Source organism: Cydia strobilella, chromosome 9 (assembly GCF_947568885.1).
Source record: "Cydia strobilella chromosome 9, ilCydStro3.1, whole genome shotgun sequence".
NCBI classification, from domain to species: domain Eukaryota; kingdom Metazoa; phylum Arthropoda; class Insecta; order Lepidoptera; family Tortricidae; genus Cydia; species Cydia strobilella.
Window position 1 is genome coordinate 14,965,106 of NC_086049.1, and position 18,351 is coordinate 14,983,456.

The 18,351-nt window shown below is 37.9% G+C and overlaps 1 protein-coding gene across 1 annotated transcript in view; it reads left to right on the forward strand.

Moving 5' to 3' along the window:
- LOC134744422 (ankyrin-repeat and fibronectin type III domain-containing 1) overlaps positions 1–18,351 on the forward strand; it is a 246,812-nt gene that overhangs the window by 212,232 nt on the left and 16,229 nt on the right. The window contains exon 9 of the mRNA XM_063678234.1: positions 14,159–14,279. Coding sequence (XP_063534304.1) covers positions 14,159–14,279 — 121 coding nt within the window. The remainder of the gene's footprint in view (positions 1–14,158; positions 14,280–18,351) is intronic.

Consider the following 18,351-nt stretch of genomic DNA (forward strand, 5'->3'; position numbering starts at 1 on the left):
ATACGAATCTCGTGACTGCAATGTTTGAACATTAAAGCTGTGGTTATTTTTTGGAAAGGCCGGCTTAGCGTGATTTAATTGTCGTTTGCTACTCGCATCATATGTTTTGTTGGGTCACTTCTGGATGAGATTGGCTCAGAATCCGGATAAGTGGCGTACTCGAAGAGAGGCCTATGCTCAGCAGAAGGCGATGAAAGGCTGATATGATGATGATGATCATATGTTTTATGTCATTAGACTTTACTGGCCTACACCTGTTTTTGTGATTTCCAGCTCAAGTTCGTGCTCTAACGGCCAGAAGGCCCCAACCTTCTTCAGTATCACAATCCTGCTAGAGGTAGTAATGGTCATGTCTCAAGGTACTAGTTGGAACCCGGCGACGTGTCGCGTTCTGTTTTAAAATAACTACGGGTCATTTGATTTTACGGCTCTTTTGAAATTCCTATAACTTATTTATTCTTCTCTATTTAACCATATGACGAATAAATCCATTCCATATGATGAACTATATTTACTATTGTATAACTTTATCGTATTTATGTTAGTAAGTTGTACCCATTAAACACCACAAACAGGATAATGTCGATTATAGTCCATCGATCGATACGCATCTACCTATTGAAACTCTATGAATAAAACAACGTCCTAATAGCGCAACACATAAAAAAACTGTTTTTTCAGCAATTGTGTTTTAGAATACTCTGTTTCGATTTACTTGATATGAATATACAATGATGCCTATTATCCGTTCATTCCACGGATAAGAGAAAAAAATGTTTTCTTTAGGGTGTGTTCGATAATTCTTTACGAATTACGGTACAAAAGGGAGCTATTAGACTAGGGATGTTAAATTGGATTGGTATTATTCACTCTTAATGCAGATATCGGGGATAGGGAGATCAACTGATTTGTTCTCATTGATTGGGTCGGTAACTCGACATGTGTGTGAGTGAATGAGTTGTGTTTTATTGTTTCTTTCTTCTAGTTCGATTTCAGATAGTAATTTTCGAAAATGATTGTTTCAAATTTTATATTAAAGGAAAAAATGGAAAAAGTTACACTTCTGGCAGGGAGTATCGCTCGCAGACGTATCTGCATGTTAAAAAATTGATGATTGTTTCAGTAGGTACTATTCAACTTATGTTCCTTGTTTGTTGATAAAACTGTAACCAGTTGTAGGTAAACTAGGTAACAATAACAAAATAAGTTTACACTTACAATGGTTTATATGAATGCACGACTCAAAATTATCTAAGCGAAGTAACACACTCTGGGCCGTGACATACACAAAACGATCGTCCACAGAAGGCCCGCTTCGGGACGTTAAAGTACTTTCCTTCGGGATTAATACTATCCCGGAGACAGAAACCCACCGATCCATTACTTAACTGTGTAAAATATGGAAGAATATCCCTAGAGTATTACCCTAAGAGTCACCGAATACTCAAAATATAAGAATATATAACGGCTTGATAATAGGTTTTGTATTATAAGTATATTTATATGAATTTTGTTGTAAGTACTTAATACTTATAATTTAACCATTTTCTGTATTGGCCGGGCTGTTATTAACTAAGAAGAAAATAATCTAAATTAAAAAAATATTATTTTATTAAACTGAAATAAAAGAGACGATGGCATTTGGAGGATTCGGAAAAATTACGAAATCGAAGAACTCATCGCCGAACCGATGGGTGAGACCAAAGCATCCGTCGGCTGGGCTACCTCAAAAGAATGGGTGAAGATCGTGTTGTAAAGAGGACATATTTGGGTCGACCGACTGGACGCCGTCCTGTTGGTCATCCTAAATATCGGTGCGCGGGTAGAGAGTGGAGGCGAATCTCCGGGAGTTCGGCGTCAGTGAAATCTGGCGTGAATCCACGTAGGACCGGATAAAATGGCGTGCTCTTGTGTTAAAGGCCAAGGCTCATTTTGGGTCATCGCGCCAAACTACATCTATACGCCTATTTCCCGGAGGGATAGGCAGAGACCACGGATTTCCACTTGCTACGATCCTAACATACCTACCTCTTTCGCTTCCTACACTTTTATTACATTCTTCATACACGCTCGCCGGTTCAGGGTGCTCTTGACCTGAATTTTCTTCAGGATTTCCCCGATTTGATCAGAGAAAGTCCGCCGAGGTCTACCCCTTCCAACTCCCGCTTCTACTTCTCCCTTATACACTCTCTTTGTTAGCCTTCTTTCACTCATTCTTTCCACGTGTCCAAATCATCTCAACATACCTTTCTCAAATTTTTGTCACTACATGTTCGTTCAGTCCACACTTTTCCCGTATCACACTGTTCCTAATTCTATCTTGCAATCTCACACCACACACTTCTCAACGCTCTCATTTCGACTGCATTCACTTGGCTCCACTCGCGCACTGCATTCGCGCCAAACTCGTAAGTATTAACTTGGTATTAACTGAAATAGATGTCATGCTGTTTTTATTTACTCTCTAGTAGCTACATCAAATAAATTCATAACCGACACTAATCTCTAGCTGGCGTGGTACTGGAGAATAATTGAATAATTCATTTACACGGCTCGATTCGTCAGGGCAGAGGGTTGACCTCTGATGATTGGGGACATTACAAATGTCCCCATCAGGACCCCGATTTAAACTTACACATTGATGTGAATTTGATTTCATTTTGACATAATAAATAGGTAGTACCTATATTTATGAATATAAGTTTCTAGCGATGCCGGACGGCATCACGTATTTTCTGAAGTAAAAACTTGACTAAACTATTATACGGTCAATAATTCGTTTTTTAAATTCAAATATAGCTCTATAATTATTTACTTCTGAGAACATAAAATAATTCAGGTCATAGTAGTTATTGAGGAAAACGTGTGTGAGTTTTGATAATACCGGGCATTAATTAGCTTAGTAGTAGTAGTTAGTATTATTATGGAAATAAAATGGTAGAAATATCGCAGTATATTTAGGTACTTGACATAAAAATCCAAATAAAATACAGTAGGTGTCTAGGTTTTTCCTGTTTAGTAAAAACAAACGGATGTTTTTACTTAAACGATACGCTAAACATATTCATGCTTTTAGTTGCAACTTATATACTATCACAACATTCTTCTATCTTTGCTACAATATTTAAAAACAATTAGTCAGTTAGCAGTATGTATGATGGTATGTTGTGTGTGCATGTGCCTAATAACTATTTTACTGTTGTTGTGCCTATAGATAAGATCCATTAATGATACACGCAATCACAATAAGGATGTGTCAAATATTCAACAGGAAATATTAGATTGAAGCCGGATTCAATGTAAGATTGAATGAATTTGCACACGCAAATTCGATACACGAACGGATTGCGGATAAAGCCATCATGTAAATCCTAACACGCAGTCGAAAGGTATCGATTTGCTTGATTGGCGCCAAAAAAAAAATCTTTCGTTCGTGATTTGATCACATTACAAAAATAATATCGTTACACATAATAATAAATTTAGACGCATATAAAACACATAAACGTCTTATTTAATACCTACATCATGAAAAGGTTTGTCACCCTCTTCTAACACACTCCTGCAACTTTTACCAGTTCCATACTAGGCACATGTCAGAACGTTTAAACCTCGCGTTTTGGCATCGTTCTTTACCAATATAGAAAATTTAGTAAATTTTCCACATTTAAATATTACCATTACAATAAACTTTTTTTTCTACAAATTTATACCCCGGGCTTGATGTTGTATGTATGTACCTGTTTATTTTTAGTCATTTACTATAATAATTATGATTTGACATATTAAACGAAATAGATGTCATATATTAAAGAAAAGGTGACGAAGCCCTCCAGTGGTGAAGGCGAGATTCGAACCGGCGTCTTTAGCAATCCGGGCTAACGCCTTAAACCCCTAGGCCACCCCGCCACGTCACTTTTTCTTTAATATCAGTTTATAATTATAGTTTATTATAGTAATGTGACTACCTACTTAAATAAAACAAAAACAAATCAAAATATTTACTAAAATAATTTGTTTTGTTACCAAAGTTGTGTATTATTTGACCTATAAAGACAATATCGGAACGGAAGTAATTTGACAGTGTATCCCCACGCTTAGAAGTGGGACATTAAACAATATTGAATTTTATTATCTTTTTATCTGAAATCAATCAGAGAAACTACCAGTGGCACTAAAAACAATCGTTTTCCAGCATAATGTGCGTCTTATACTAGTAGGTATAAAGTTCAAAATGAATTGGAGTATTCGTGGAATTCACGACTTATAGTTTATTGGCATCTATAGATAAGTTAAATGAGTGTGGTTATCGAGAGATTCGAGAGTTATCAAATCAGTCGCTCTATTGTTTCTGTCCTAAATGTTGCGATGAGATTTTTCTACAACGCTAAGAGATTAATTTCCACTTTTCATTTATTTCTAAGCTTTGTGGTATCGTTTGAAGACGTTTCTGTTTTAATACAACAGGGAATATTACGCGAAACTGCGTAGGGGGCGCCAGGGCGCCACTACCACAATATGAGGGTCTATCGCGAAACAAGAAAATTGAAATTTCGTTATCTCTGTCACTCTTGCATATTCGAGCGATAAAGAGGCAGATAGCTAAATTTCGGATTCGCGTTTCCCGGTAGGTCCTCTGTAATCAAACGGCCTTGATGCATCAATGTCATATTTTATTATCTCTGAAAACTTGTCAAAAACCTGTTAAAGGTACAGTATGTATAAGTTACTCTATGGTTTACTAAAAAAGGCTAGTCCTAAGTAAGTAGAATATTTTAATTATGGATGATATAGAAAGGATGCCAATCTCTTATGGCAGAATTGTTGCAAAAGTGACCGCTTTCAGCTTTAAATAATAGTTCCTAATCTCTCCGGTGGCGCTAGTTAGGCTCTGGGACATGAGTATAACATAAACCAACAAATAATCCGACCAAATTACGTAGGTTGTTTTTGGTAGTATTTCGGTGTATGGTGGCGCCGCCTAATTACTGTTTTTTGATGGACACTTTTCATACATATAACTCCGCCAATAAGGAACCTGCAAAATGTTAACACTTTTAGATGCAAACTCAAGAAGTTTATGTATTTACACCAACAATCACAGGAAACTTTGAGTCATGACACTAGTTGCATATAAATTGTCTCTCGTATTTATTTACCGTTCGTTTTTGTCCCTTTTGCTTTGCCATATTACTTCTTTTAATTTATAATTTTAAGTGTATGTTAGGATTACGTCTTATGTTGCGAAAATACCATTTAGTTGAGGTTATACCGTGCTTGCAGTTGCAGGCAGTTTTAGTTTTGCCAGTAGCCGCTGGCGCTAGCAGCTGCAAGCTGGTTTTTGACAGATGGTATGGTCGCATTCATAATTATTAATTGTCTATGGATTTGTTTGTTTGTTTCTTGAATGTTTTTCTTTTTTTTTCTTGTATACTTGTTTTTTTATTTTTGTTTGTGCTCTTCATGTATATCTTTTTGGTTTGGTTAATATGTTTGTATATAATTAGGTATTCTTTGTGTGTAGCTTTGTAATGTTTTAATATGTATCTTTGTGTGTTATCTGTCGTGGCATCACCGAATGGGCCCTACGGAAGACCAGCGCTGGCTTTATAGCTAGCATTATGCTGAGTTGGGTCCATTTCGTGATGCACACTTGATGATCTCTTCTTTTCTTGCTGTTGTTGTCTGTACATGTTCGTACTTGTGTTGTGATCGTCACGAATAAATGTCTTTTATCATTTATCTTTTTATCTTTTACATAGAGATTTGGCTCCTTTATATAGTCTCCATGATTTTAATATTAAAATGAAACTTTTGATTTTTTATTAAAATGAAATGGTCGCATTCTTAACGGGAGTTCATCAGCGAAAAGCGTTTGAAAAACGATAAAATGTATTTTGTACTGTCTGAAAGTATGGCACTTTCGGGTTTGGCTTAACCAACCAATAAACTGAATTGCCAGTTTACAATTTGTTCCTATTTGTACCAGATCTGGGCCATAAGCATACAATTCATCGCGGTATCAAAATGAATCTAGTTTGCTAGTGGCTGTTATTGCCCTACCGATTTCCATGGCAGTTATCGGTATCGATGGCGTCCGTAATCTACAGATTATGCTTTACCAAATTGTTTGTTTGTTATTGTGCCAATTCTGCCCTTGTTACGGATATTATTATCAGTATGCCCGATGGGAATTTTGCATCAATTATTCCATTACAAACTTTCATTTCCCTTTTTAAATTTTAAACCACATTGATCAATTCTCCAAGCTGTCTATTGTAAATATTTAGAGTTTACGTAAAATACATCCATCATCATTGTCCACATCGTTTGTTGTAGATGTTTTTTTTTATACTACGTCGGTGGCAAACAAGCATACGGCCCGCCTGATGTTAAGCAGTCTCCGTAGCCTATGTACGCCTGCAACTCCAGAGGAGTTACATGCGCGTTGCCGACCCTAACACTCCTCTCCCTCGATTTCTGGCAACCTTACTCACCGGCAGGAACACAACACTATTAGTAGGGTCTAGTGTTATTTGGCTGCGGTTTTCTGTAAGGTGGAGGTACCTCCCCAGTTGGGCTCTGCTCTAGATCTGGAATTACATCCGCTGTCCTGTGCCCTACCACACAAAGCGAGATGTCATTCACAGTGCCCATACCCCTCTTTTGGACGTAGTTTAAGGACATACCCGGGTTTGTTGCGGCGCTTATGGGTTTATCACCGTTGATGGCTATAGAGTCCTATAGCAGCGCGGCATTTCTTACCACATCTATCGCACACAAAACGCGAGTCCGCAGGAGGTGATGTAGGGCACGACGACTTATCTGCTTAAGGTTCTCCAGCCAGTCATCGTCATGTTTTGATGTTCTGACTTTAATGTCGTGACGCCATACCTCGTACGTCATACGTCACGGGTATTGGTAACTCACTCCTACACAAAATGTTTTTATTCTTGATGCCAATTTTGATATTCATCCTTGCGCCAAGGATAAAAATATGTTGTAACTTCTGTGCCCCTTTTTAGGGTTCCGTACCCAAAGGGTAAAAGCGGCACCCTATTACTAAGACTCCGCTGTCCGTCTGTCTGTCTGGCACCAGACTCATGAACCGTGATAGAGACTAGACAGTTCAAATGATGTAGGTATTTCTTTTGCCGCTATAACAACAAATACTAAAAAGTACGGAACCATCGGTGGGCGAGTCCGACTCGCACTTGTCCGATTTTTGTCCTTTTATTGTAGATCAAGTTCACCTTACCCACTGCTTTACGCATTATTTTAGGTCTCATATTTGGATAACTTTCTGTGTGTAATCTTGTGGTCATATAAATCAGACAATTATCTAACTTTATTACTTAATCATATTAAAAGTGATGCCGTATGGCATCAGTAGGGATAATGAGTTAACGGTTTTACGCTTGTACCAATAATGTGCAACATTCGAGATAAAATATTTTCCAAGACGCTTACGATTGGATTAGGTAGTAGCAATGACTGAGCCGTACTCGAAGATTTAAGGTGACAGTCCATTTCTGACCGCAGCTGCGCGACTGCACCGACACTACTGCAGCGGCCTGAACGCGTCGGTGTTATTGTCAATTTCCATAGTAAAATGAATGACGATATCGACTGCACGTAATATGGTGATTTTAACGTTTTCCCGACCGCAGCTGCACTACTGCTCCGACACGTCGGTGTTATTGTCAATTTCCATAGTAAAATGAATGACAAGACCGACCGCACGTAGCATGGCCATTTTTGCGTATTTGGTGTATTATTGCAACTGCGGCTGCAGACCGCACGTCAAATCTGTCACCTGCACTGAAATGTCTTTGGTCACAGATATTAGTAGTTCTAAGCAAAGAGGATATAACCACTACGTTCTAAGGAGCTTATTACACCCACGGACAAAGAATCCCGATGGTACAGTCGCCATATATCGCAGATATATCGGGGCGGCCAAGGAGGTCACACATATCTAAACACGCCTTTATTGTCAAGGCGCTAGAGTGCATGTTCAGATATTTTTAGCACCTCGGTCGCTCCGATATATCCGATGGCGACTGTACCTACTGTAAACTTTTTTGCTAATCTATATTGAGCCCTAGGAGGATATAACAAAACGGAGTAGCCATTGGCATTCCCCTCTGTCGAAAATAGTCGGCCAATGGTCATACACAATGTATGGACTGACGTTTATCTGACATGGCTATTTTGACGTTACGTATACATTTGACGTTCCCCTCCCCCGCAAAAATTGGCAGACGTTTATGTACCGCAAATTACAGACGTGGCGGCTCCGTTTGGTAATATCCTCCTAGATTGAGCCATGTCACAGAGCCAGTCAGGAAACTATAATGATAGGTCCGAAAAGAGAGCGTCAAATTCGGAAGTTAACTATAGTCTGGCAAACACTTCGAGCAACACCGGCTTCCGACACGTCGGAAGGGAGGAGCCCAAGCGATATCTTACCGTACAAATCGTTCTGCCATTTTTTACGGAGGAAAACGTGCACACAGTCTCACTCACTACTTACAAAATCCAATCTCTAATGATGACACAAATACATAGAAAATGACACACGTCAAAGACAAGTCTTGCACACCTCGATCTCTTTATAATAAAGAGCGCATTACACAATTATTGTGTGCAACACGAGGTGTGTGTTGTACGTACCGCGCTAGTTGTATGCATGCACAATTGATCTTGTACCTCGACAGAGGGGAAATAGTGCGAATGCCGACTCCCTTCCGTGTTGCTCGAAGGGCAAACCAAATCTGTCAGTAAATAAGAACAACCAAAAATCTACTCATCCATTTCCTTTGGGTGCTATAGTATACTAGCCCAAGACAAAGATAGTATATGATTCTCTCTGTCTGTTTCAATTGAGACAGTCCCTATATTTTCCTATGTGATTTTTTTAACATTTCATGATAAATTCATTATATAAACTGTTCTTATATTTTTTCGTAGTTTTGCGAAGATAGCCATAAGGCCTATAAGCTCGACAGGGCACGAGCGATAGAGAGGCAAATAGAATACCGAATATTCGGCAAAGTGGCCGAATAGGCCGAATACCGAATAGTTGCGAATATTCCTGGCAACTCTAGTCGTAATATCATAGTATAGTTGGTCATCTAATGTTTGAAATGAGACAGTCCTTTGACAAACTATAATTATATAATGTCGTTTATGGTGACACTTTCTCATTTTGTCATTGCAAAGCCATTCCTGAGCTAAATAAAAGAAGCAATCATTAATTTTTATTACAAGGGGCAAAGATGTTGTTTAATATCTCATGGTATTGATACCCAAACGTACGAAAGGATACAAAATTGAACTACGAGAGAAGCGAATGCTTTAAAATTTAGAATATTGACAGTTGCGGGGATCTCAAGGCATGAGGGTTAAACAAACTTTGTTACAGTGCAACACGTAATTTTTCATTACACCAACACGAGGAAACCATTTATTATTCAAATTAATTTATTAAAAGTTCTTTCTATCGGCCAAGGTGAGGGAAATAGCTTAAGGATTTCTTGTCTCGCCCGTCAAGTTTTATATGGATGGTGCGGTCATATCATGAAGAGTGGGACACCTGCAACACGAGAGGAATTATAAGATTTAAATTTGTGTTTCAGTTTGAAATACGAAACTGGACAATATGAAGTGTAAATTGCGCAATTACTTATAGCTCTTACAAATTATTTTATTCATCATACTTCATTGTTAGGTACCTAAAGAAAGTAAAATTGGCTTAATATGAATACTTAGAAAGATAAATCTGTAATACTTTGCTAATACGGAACGACTGTCTGCCCACCATTGGATAATTTATTGTTACGTGTCGCATCGCCATCTCCGGAACCCACGAATCACTGCAGAAATCAATGAAAGACCTGATAAAGAGCCTACCTGGCATGGTTTTGAGGGGACATTTATCACAGACTTCTAAATCCAGCCGCACGTTTCTGACGGCCGAGTAGGTACCTATACTTGATGCAGGTGGATTAAGTAGTATATATCACGAACTACATGAGTCTCGTTTGCGTCGGCTTGCTGTGTGCGGTGGTCACGCATTCAGGCAAGAGGATGGGGAAGAAAATTTCACTATGTGATCTTACCTTAATGTTAAGAATAATATTTTTCTTCTGCATTAATTTCATTTGAGGAATTTGTTTGTATTTCGTCAATTATTAAGTCTCATTCAATGTTGAATTGCTTTTCATTTAATCGGCAATATTCCCTGAATAAACGATCACCATTAAATATCAGATTTTATATTAATATTGCGTAGCTGCCTTCGTCGGACTCTGACTATTGTACTATTGTAGAAAGGCAAACTGGTCTTCTTTTTCATGTAACATGTAGCATTATCGTCACTCGCTTCTTCTCGTAAAAAATACAAAACTAAAATAAGTATTTTATTTGTACGTCTGACATTATATGACTTGACATTGACAAGCCATCAACTAACGCTGTCGCGACTGCACGCCGCAACAGCAGCAGTCGTGCTGCTACAGTAGTGCTGGACCGCGTAACGTCGCAACTGCAGTGCAGCGGCAGTCACAAATGGACAGTCACCTTTATCGTCGTAAGTTATGTTACATGGTCCCAGGGCTTAATATAAAGTACTTACCTAAATGGAATTCCTAACATAAATACCGAAGAGTAAGTATAAAGTTACCGTTTCTGGACGCATTCGAGGATAATGTACATGTGTAGGTATAATACGAATATAAAACACATCTTCATAAAACACACAATAGAGTATTCGAGGATTGCCCCACGGAATAAGTCCCTTTTTATGAGACGTCTAAACGTCCGTCAAGAGTACGTAATTAAGGTAAGGTAAAACGGCATAGGTACTCCTTTGTTTTCAGTATTGGCCAAATAAATACCAAAAAACATGTTATGAGAGTAAACGGTCATGTTTGTATTAAGTAGCAATGTTCGGAGAGATTTATTATCGTGGCACAGGGGCACGGTTTACGTAGGGTTCATAATTTCCTCGGAATATATTAACATTCACGAAACATGCTATGTACGCACTTTAGATTTATTTCTTTTAGGAATACTTTTTTCTACTTTGGACTTTTCAGGGTTTCGTATTTATAAAACCTAATTTATTTAAATCTAAAGAATTGATGTTGACCAGATATCTACTACTTATTGTGAAATATGGTAAGAATGAATGTAAAATATAATATTATAAAATGTGTTTTTATCCAATAACCAATGTCCATTTTCGAATCACATAACGTCGTTTGTTTAGCTTGATTTCTGAATCTAAGAGATGAATTCTACAATAAAATATATCTAGTGCCTTATTCCGGGTTATCCTCAATTTAGGTACCTATCTATAAGTACTTAACTAAGTACAAGTGTTACAACCACAGAAAGTTACAACTTTTCAGATTTAAGTATGATAACACTAAATAGAACACAAGGTACCTACTAGTATAGATTACTCTGATCATTTCAGAAACTCTGACGCGAATTTCTATTAGATTTAGAACTATTTTCGTTACACTATTTTTAGCTGAAATTCTGTTAGATACATTAAGAACATCCAAGTGTCCAAGATCCTAAAACTTATATTCCATTTTCGTTTGCATGATAGACAACATCCGTGTGCGGCCCTCGAGGCCCGAGGAACTTTTGAATTTACTTGCGGGTTCGGAGCTAGTTAGCCTATAGTTTTATGCACACACGATTTCTGACAGTTCAGACAATACGAGTAAGTCTTTGTTGCTGAAGATCTGAAAAAAGAAAGATTTTTTCTGGATATATGTACACAATTTTACACGTCCCTATATTCAGACCCGTACAAAACACACATTCACTGAGCAACACTTCTGCGCCGACACTGTCACCCCAATTACAACCGATGAAGTAGCTAAAGCCCTATCTACTCTAAAATTTGAACGCCCTGGAGCAGTGAGACACCATAATATGCTAATAAAAAAAAGAGAGCTAATTAAGGGTGGGTAACCTTTCATTGTACGTCCTAAAGCGAACGTTTATTATTTTATAATATCTATTTTTCGGTGCCTATTAATGTCGATTGCAAAATGGCAGTTCAAGCGTAACATCGCAAAAGTACCTAGGATCTACTAGCAGCAGGTAACGTGTATCTACACGTTACCTTGTCACGTTCTTGAATCAAATTGGAACCCAGATCGACATGGAATCAGCTTATGTCAAACACAACTTCAGTCCCTGTAAATGAACATTGAGCAGTATGCGTTGGCTTTTCGACGCGGTCTCAAGGGTGGGGAAGTTGGAACTTTCATCTCAGGGGCCGGTGAGAATAGTTATAGTGTAGTTGTGTACCGTATCGGCAATCAATACACTAAACCCAGTGGTGAAACTGATTTGGTTATTGTTTACTTTATTTTTGACTTGTGAAACACTAGCACGCATCTGGCTAAAAAATTGCTGATTATTTTGTGTTCAACGTGACAATTTTAGCTTATCAGTGCAAAATTGTCCTCGGCTCAGTTTTTCAGACACTTCTTTTCACAGACTTCTTTTCAATTTGTTGCAGCCCTGAGTCTTTTTTAGAGATTTAAGTCCTTTTCAGGGAACTTTATTTTATTTACAAAAAAAAACGCTATGTCTTTAGGTATAAAAACATGGGATAGGAACACAAATCATATAATAACGCCTATTTTCTGTAGGTACTGTTGTTTAGATAAAACCTATAAAATAAGGAGTCTTTTTTCGGAGGCTCGAGTCCTTTTGAATTGCGCTTAAAAAAGACTCATTAAAGGACTCGACTCCGGACTTAAAATAGTCAGAAGTTTTTAAGCGCTGCTTCTCATAAAATTGTTATAATCAATCTTCAAATATATTTCTATCAAATACGCCCAAGTTCTAAACCCCTTAAGTCTACCAATTAGATTTCCTTTTGTTTCCGCAAAACTAATAAGGGCGTTTCCTAAATTAATTGAAAGTAAACCCCTATTTAACCAAACACCGGTGTTTTACCTAGATTGGCCGAGCTTAGTGAATAGATTAGAGGAAAGCCTTTTGCAATAACGAAGCCTGTAGAAATTTCCTGTGCTGATATTATTAACAATTTTGTTTTTGTTTTGAGACCAATTTCCGTGATTCAAGACTATTTAAAAAGTTTTGCAATAATTTGACGTATAAAATGGACAAAGACAATAAAAATCCAAGCTGAAAGTTCTATAGTACCGTAAAATGGTCCTACTTTGCTCCCTGGTGGGTAACTATGCTCCAATTAAAAAAAAGGACAACCTCTAATATATTCAAACATAATATTACTATATTATTGTTTATATACTCAGATAAACAAAATTGTATATATATTTTGAATTGCTACGTTAGTCATAAAATTCATCTCTCTTTTTTGGCAGGGCCTATTCATTTAGCGCACAATGGGGTAACTTTGCACCCCTAAGTAAACTATAGGTAGGAGCAAAAATACCCCAAACAATGGGTATCTTGTGCTCCTTATTTATAACTTCGTTTTATATAAAACAACATTTCATATAGTTGATTTACCGATAAAATATGTTAAATAAGATGTTCTTCTTAATATTCAATTCGCCTGAATATTTAATAATGAACAATTAAAAAAATATTCTAGATTTCCTTAAAGTGGAGCAAATATTGGAGCAAAGTAGGACCATTTTACGGTAGCGGTTAGAAAAAGCTCCTAACGTAACTGAATTTAACACAGTTTGTAAGTATACCTACTTTAGACAAACTATCAAAATGCAGCGGGAATATTCGTCTGCTAAAATCACAAATTTTTATATAAAGGAATAAGTAAAAATTCACTCACTGGGCCCTTGGCCTTGAGCTCGGGATATCTTAGGGTCGGTTGCACCAAACTGTTTGTCATCGTTAAATTTTATTGTATAGAAAGTTTCATAGTAAACCGCCGCGGCGCGCCGGTTGCGAACGTTGATCAGTTTGTCAAGTGCGGATGGTGCAACTGGCATTTAGTCGGGAAATTGGTTGGTCGGTGTCAGACAGCTGCGAGTTTCAGTCTCATTCAATTATATATTTTTCCCTTTAAATCAAAAATTTGATATTCGGTTCTCAAAACAACTTACGATCCTCTATCCCATTGAATATTGTATTACTTAGCTCTTTAGTAATTGAATTATGATTATTGTTTCAGTCAAGAGCGCAGAAGCTCTGGGCGCACACCTGCGGCGGCTGACGAGGGAAGCCGAAGCGCGGCTACATGATGCTGCTGGATGCTTCCCGGAGCGCGCCTGTCGGGACGATGCTTGCACAAGGTATGGTCTTTGAAAGATACGTGAGTTAGGGTCGGTTGCACAAAATCGTCTGTCAGCGTTTTACCGTTCGCTAAATTTTATTGTATGGTAAGTTTCATAGATCTCTGCTGCTTGTCGTTAATCAGTCTGTTAATTGTGGTTGGTGCAACTGGCCCTAAGTCTCTACGCACATACCCATTCAAATTGCAACGCGTGTCTGCTGGATTGCTCACCGTCTGCGTAGTATATACCAGGCCGGCTGGCTGGGCTTAACATAACTTTAAACGTGTAAAGTCTTTTGCTAACTGTAATGTTGAACTCTAAGTAGTCTTATTAGTTAGGTGACACATACGCTTAATAACGCGGTACAACACACACCCAACAAAAAAAAGTTGGCATTGTTTGCCTTGGCATCGGTACGAAGTTAGATGCCCAAATATTGTTAAAATGCGGATTGGGCCATGCCTGTTTTAAGTTAGGACTATACCTAAGTGGACAAGTAAGAGAGACAGGGTGACTATCATTTACTATAAATTCAATAAGCACGAGAGGTGGAATAAGTCACACACACACAACAACAATATCATGTAATTACAGCGAGATTTTGAAATTATGGTTCTGTTTCGTACCGATAGGAACCGCCAAAGATGGAACAAAAAGTTTGTTCAAAGATCTTTTTTTTAGCTTAATATCGTGCGCCTAAGCCACATTCACTCGTTCATTTATACTGTTTTTGCGATTAGCTGTGTGTGTAATCATTCACCTCAACTCTCAAAGGGGTTATTCAATCTATTCTTTTCTGGACACACTTTTCTGAAAAAAAGAAAGCCCTAATAACCCTATACCGCACCAGCACGTTGCTCACACGTGGCAAGTATACTGATCTATCTGATCAACTTTAATTATCTCTAATATTGTCTTCGGTTACCGCGATAGTTACTCATGAAATGAAACTATGAAAACGGATTATATCGCGTATATTGAATTTATAATACATCCCGACGTTTCGAACCCTTTTACAGCGTTCGTGGTCAAATCCGTTTAATAATATATAATCCGTTTTTATAGTTTTATTTCATTTAATTATCTCTATTTTATTTATGTCATATAAGTAATCAACCTTTTTTATCTGCCAATTCTCTTGGAAACTTGAAGCGTCATAAGGTATTGTATTCTTTGGTCATAAGACGTCATGTGTCGGTATCGATTGTTACGTTACATTTAGTATGTCATCTTTTCTTTATCTCTTCGTACTTCATCTCTTTGTTACTTAATATGTACCTCGTTTGTCTTTGCTTTTGTTTCGTGTAAAAGCTTTGTAAAATTATACCGACACATTAACGATGTAACAGTTTAAATTTCCAGCAGAGTATATGTTTATACACAAGGAGTAGTTCATCTTCAAGCAAAGGTACCTTCAAAACCATGTCTAATAGGGATGATGACACATGTTGAATTTTATAACAAAATCTAGTAAAACAGATAGCAAATAGGAGTTTTGAATGATTCACGGTTAGTTTCACTAGACCTATATTGACCGGGAAATGGACCGTGATTACCTTTTGTATTTTGTGTTGTTGTTATATCGGGAGCTCAAAAACAATACAAAAGGTAATCACGGTCCATATCCCGGTCAATATGAGTCTAGATAGCAAATGAGCAATTTATCGCAATAATGTGGATATTAAAATAATATATGTAAATGATGAAATACAGGATCTAAAAGTTTCAAATTTTAAAGTTTTTTTTTACTTCCAGAAAGGAATAAAGTAAGGGTACCATTTCTTCCTCCTGTTCCTTCTATATATTCCTTCTATTTTATCCAAAAAAAGCTTGTATGGCAACTATAAAACGCAATATAACGTTAATCTCACTAATACTGTTACGAAACAGTTGCTTATAATTTACTAAATGCGCAGTGTTAATCCTGCTCACGTCTCCTGAATTACCCTGTATATTTACTGCAACTAGTATAAAAATAAAAACTACAAAATTGTTGACGGAATTTTTATTCGGAGGCTCAAGTCCTTTTGAGTTGCGCTTTAAAAAGACTCATTAAAAGACGACTCGGAACTTAAAAGATTTAGAAGTTTTTTAGCGAAGAGTCTCGTATAAACTAGTCGGTAGAGTCCTTCAAATTTAGACTCAAGACTCGTCCTATCAAACACTACTAATATCACTATATGGTTGTTATGCAGCAGCCGTTGTATCATAATTGAATGCCGTACTTTTATTCTTATCGGAAATTGGTTAGGTACTGTCATTGTCACTATAACTATGGTCCCTCTAATTACAGTTTAGTACAGAGGTTAGGTTACCAAGTTGATATTGAGACTGTAGAACTTAATAAAATATTCTGCAAAATGATGTTTCAAAAGACAGATAGGTACCTAATATTAGGGTTCCAAAAGCACCACAACGGTCTCGGATATCGTTGTGCTTGTGCCCCTATAACTCAGGATAACTTTGAAAAAGATTGTATAGGTACCTAATGCAGTTATAAAGTTCGTTTTTTGGCATTAGAAAGAAGGTAAGCGATCTTGACGTGTTTTTTTATTAAAATCACTTTTGAAAAATAGGTCACAGCAAATATGTTACAATTATAAATCATATACGATCTTTTACATTCTTTTGCTTTCATATTTAAGTAATAAAAACTATTTTTTTAAAGCGTTTTACAATATGTTTGAATAAAAAGACACGTCAAGATTGTTTACATTTTTTCTAATGCTAAAAAACCAACTATAGTAGAGAATAGCACTCAGGGGTGCCAACATAGGGGGTTTTCCACTAAATTTAGTGGAAAAAAGCAGCGTGAGGTTTTTATAGTGGCAAAATATTTTTAGGGGTGTTTTTAAGGATATTTCTATACCATGTTTGATAGCACTATGTATTCATGTATTTCCAATGTCTTAAAACTGCCAGACCATGTGATACTGATAGACCTACGGACAAAAAATGCTCTAAGTTGCAAGATCATAGGGCAGTGCACACATAAGTCAGACAGCTATTATTTCAATATGCGCGATGTATCCGTGCGCCGTATCGGGCAGTTCCATAGGTTGTTACGAGTAGATGCCTTGGTGGTGGTTGGTAGGACGGGTAGGCTAAATGAAATGAAATGAAATGAAATCATTTATTTCGTGTAACCGTGACACATACATTCTGTTAGTAAAAAAGCTGTTTCAAGAGGGTTAGTATACCTAAGCTTAATAACAATTATACCTATACCTAAACCTACACACTTAACCTACAAGTTACCACTGTATGGAGCCCATTGGGGAATGTAGCCCCGCACAGTGTAACATTAGCGGACAATCCGGCTTATCCGCTATCATCCTTAAGATGATGTTGGGACTGTCCCGCACCCGGCGCACCAGGGATGCGGCGCGCCTGCGCAAGGTCGTCTGAAAACAATCAACGCGCGCCTCCGCAAACATTCCTGATGCGCTACAGAAGCGAGGCAGTCCCACAATCACCCGGAACGCGTTATTATATTGGACACGGAGAGCCCCATAGGCCCGCTGCGAATACTGAACCCAAAGGTTGCAGGTATACAGGGAAGCACAGAACGCTCTAAACAGAGTCACCCGAACCCCCCTGGAACACCCCGCAAACCTTCGAGCTATCATATTTGCACGCACCGATAAGGCCCTCCGCTTCCGTTCGATGTCCATGTCGTCTTTGAGGTCGGCCGCAACCACATGGCCTAAATATTTAAATTGGGTTACCCGGTCCATAGTACTGTCGTTTAGCGCAATTGCGGGGAACTCTGAATATTTGTTGCGGTCGCACTCAAAGACGACATACTGGCTTTTTTTTACATTATATTTCAGACCGTGACTGGCAGCATAAGCCTCGCACACATTGAGCAGCCTTCGTATACCACAGACTGAGGCGCTCAGAAGCACCATGTCGTCCGCGTAACTTATGTTGTTAACACACACTCCGTCTATATGACACCCGACATGGATGCTGCTGAGCGTCTCAATCAGTTCGTTAATATACAAATTGAAGAGCGTTGGTGAACTCAAACCTCCCTGTCTCACCCCACACTCCAACCTGTATTCATCAGACAGCACATTTGCCCATC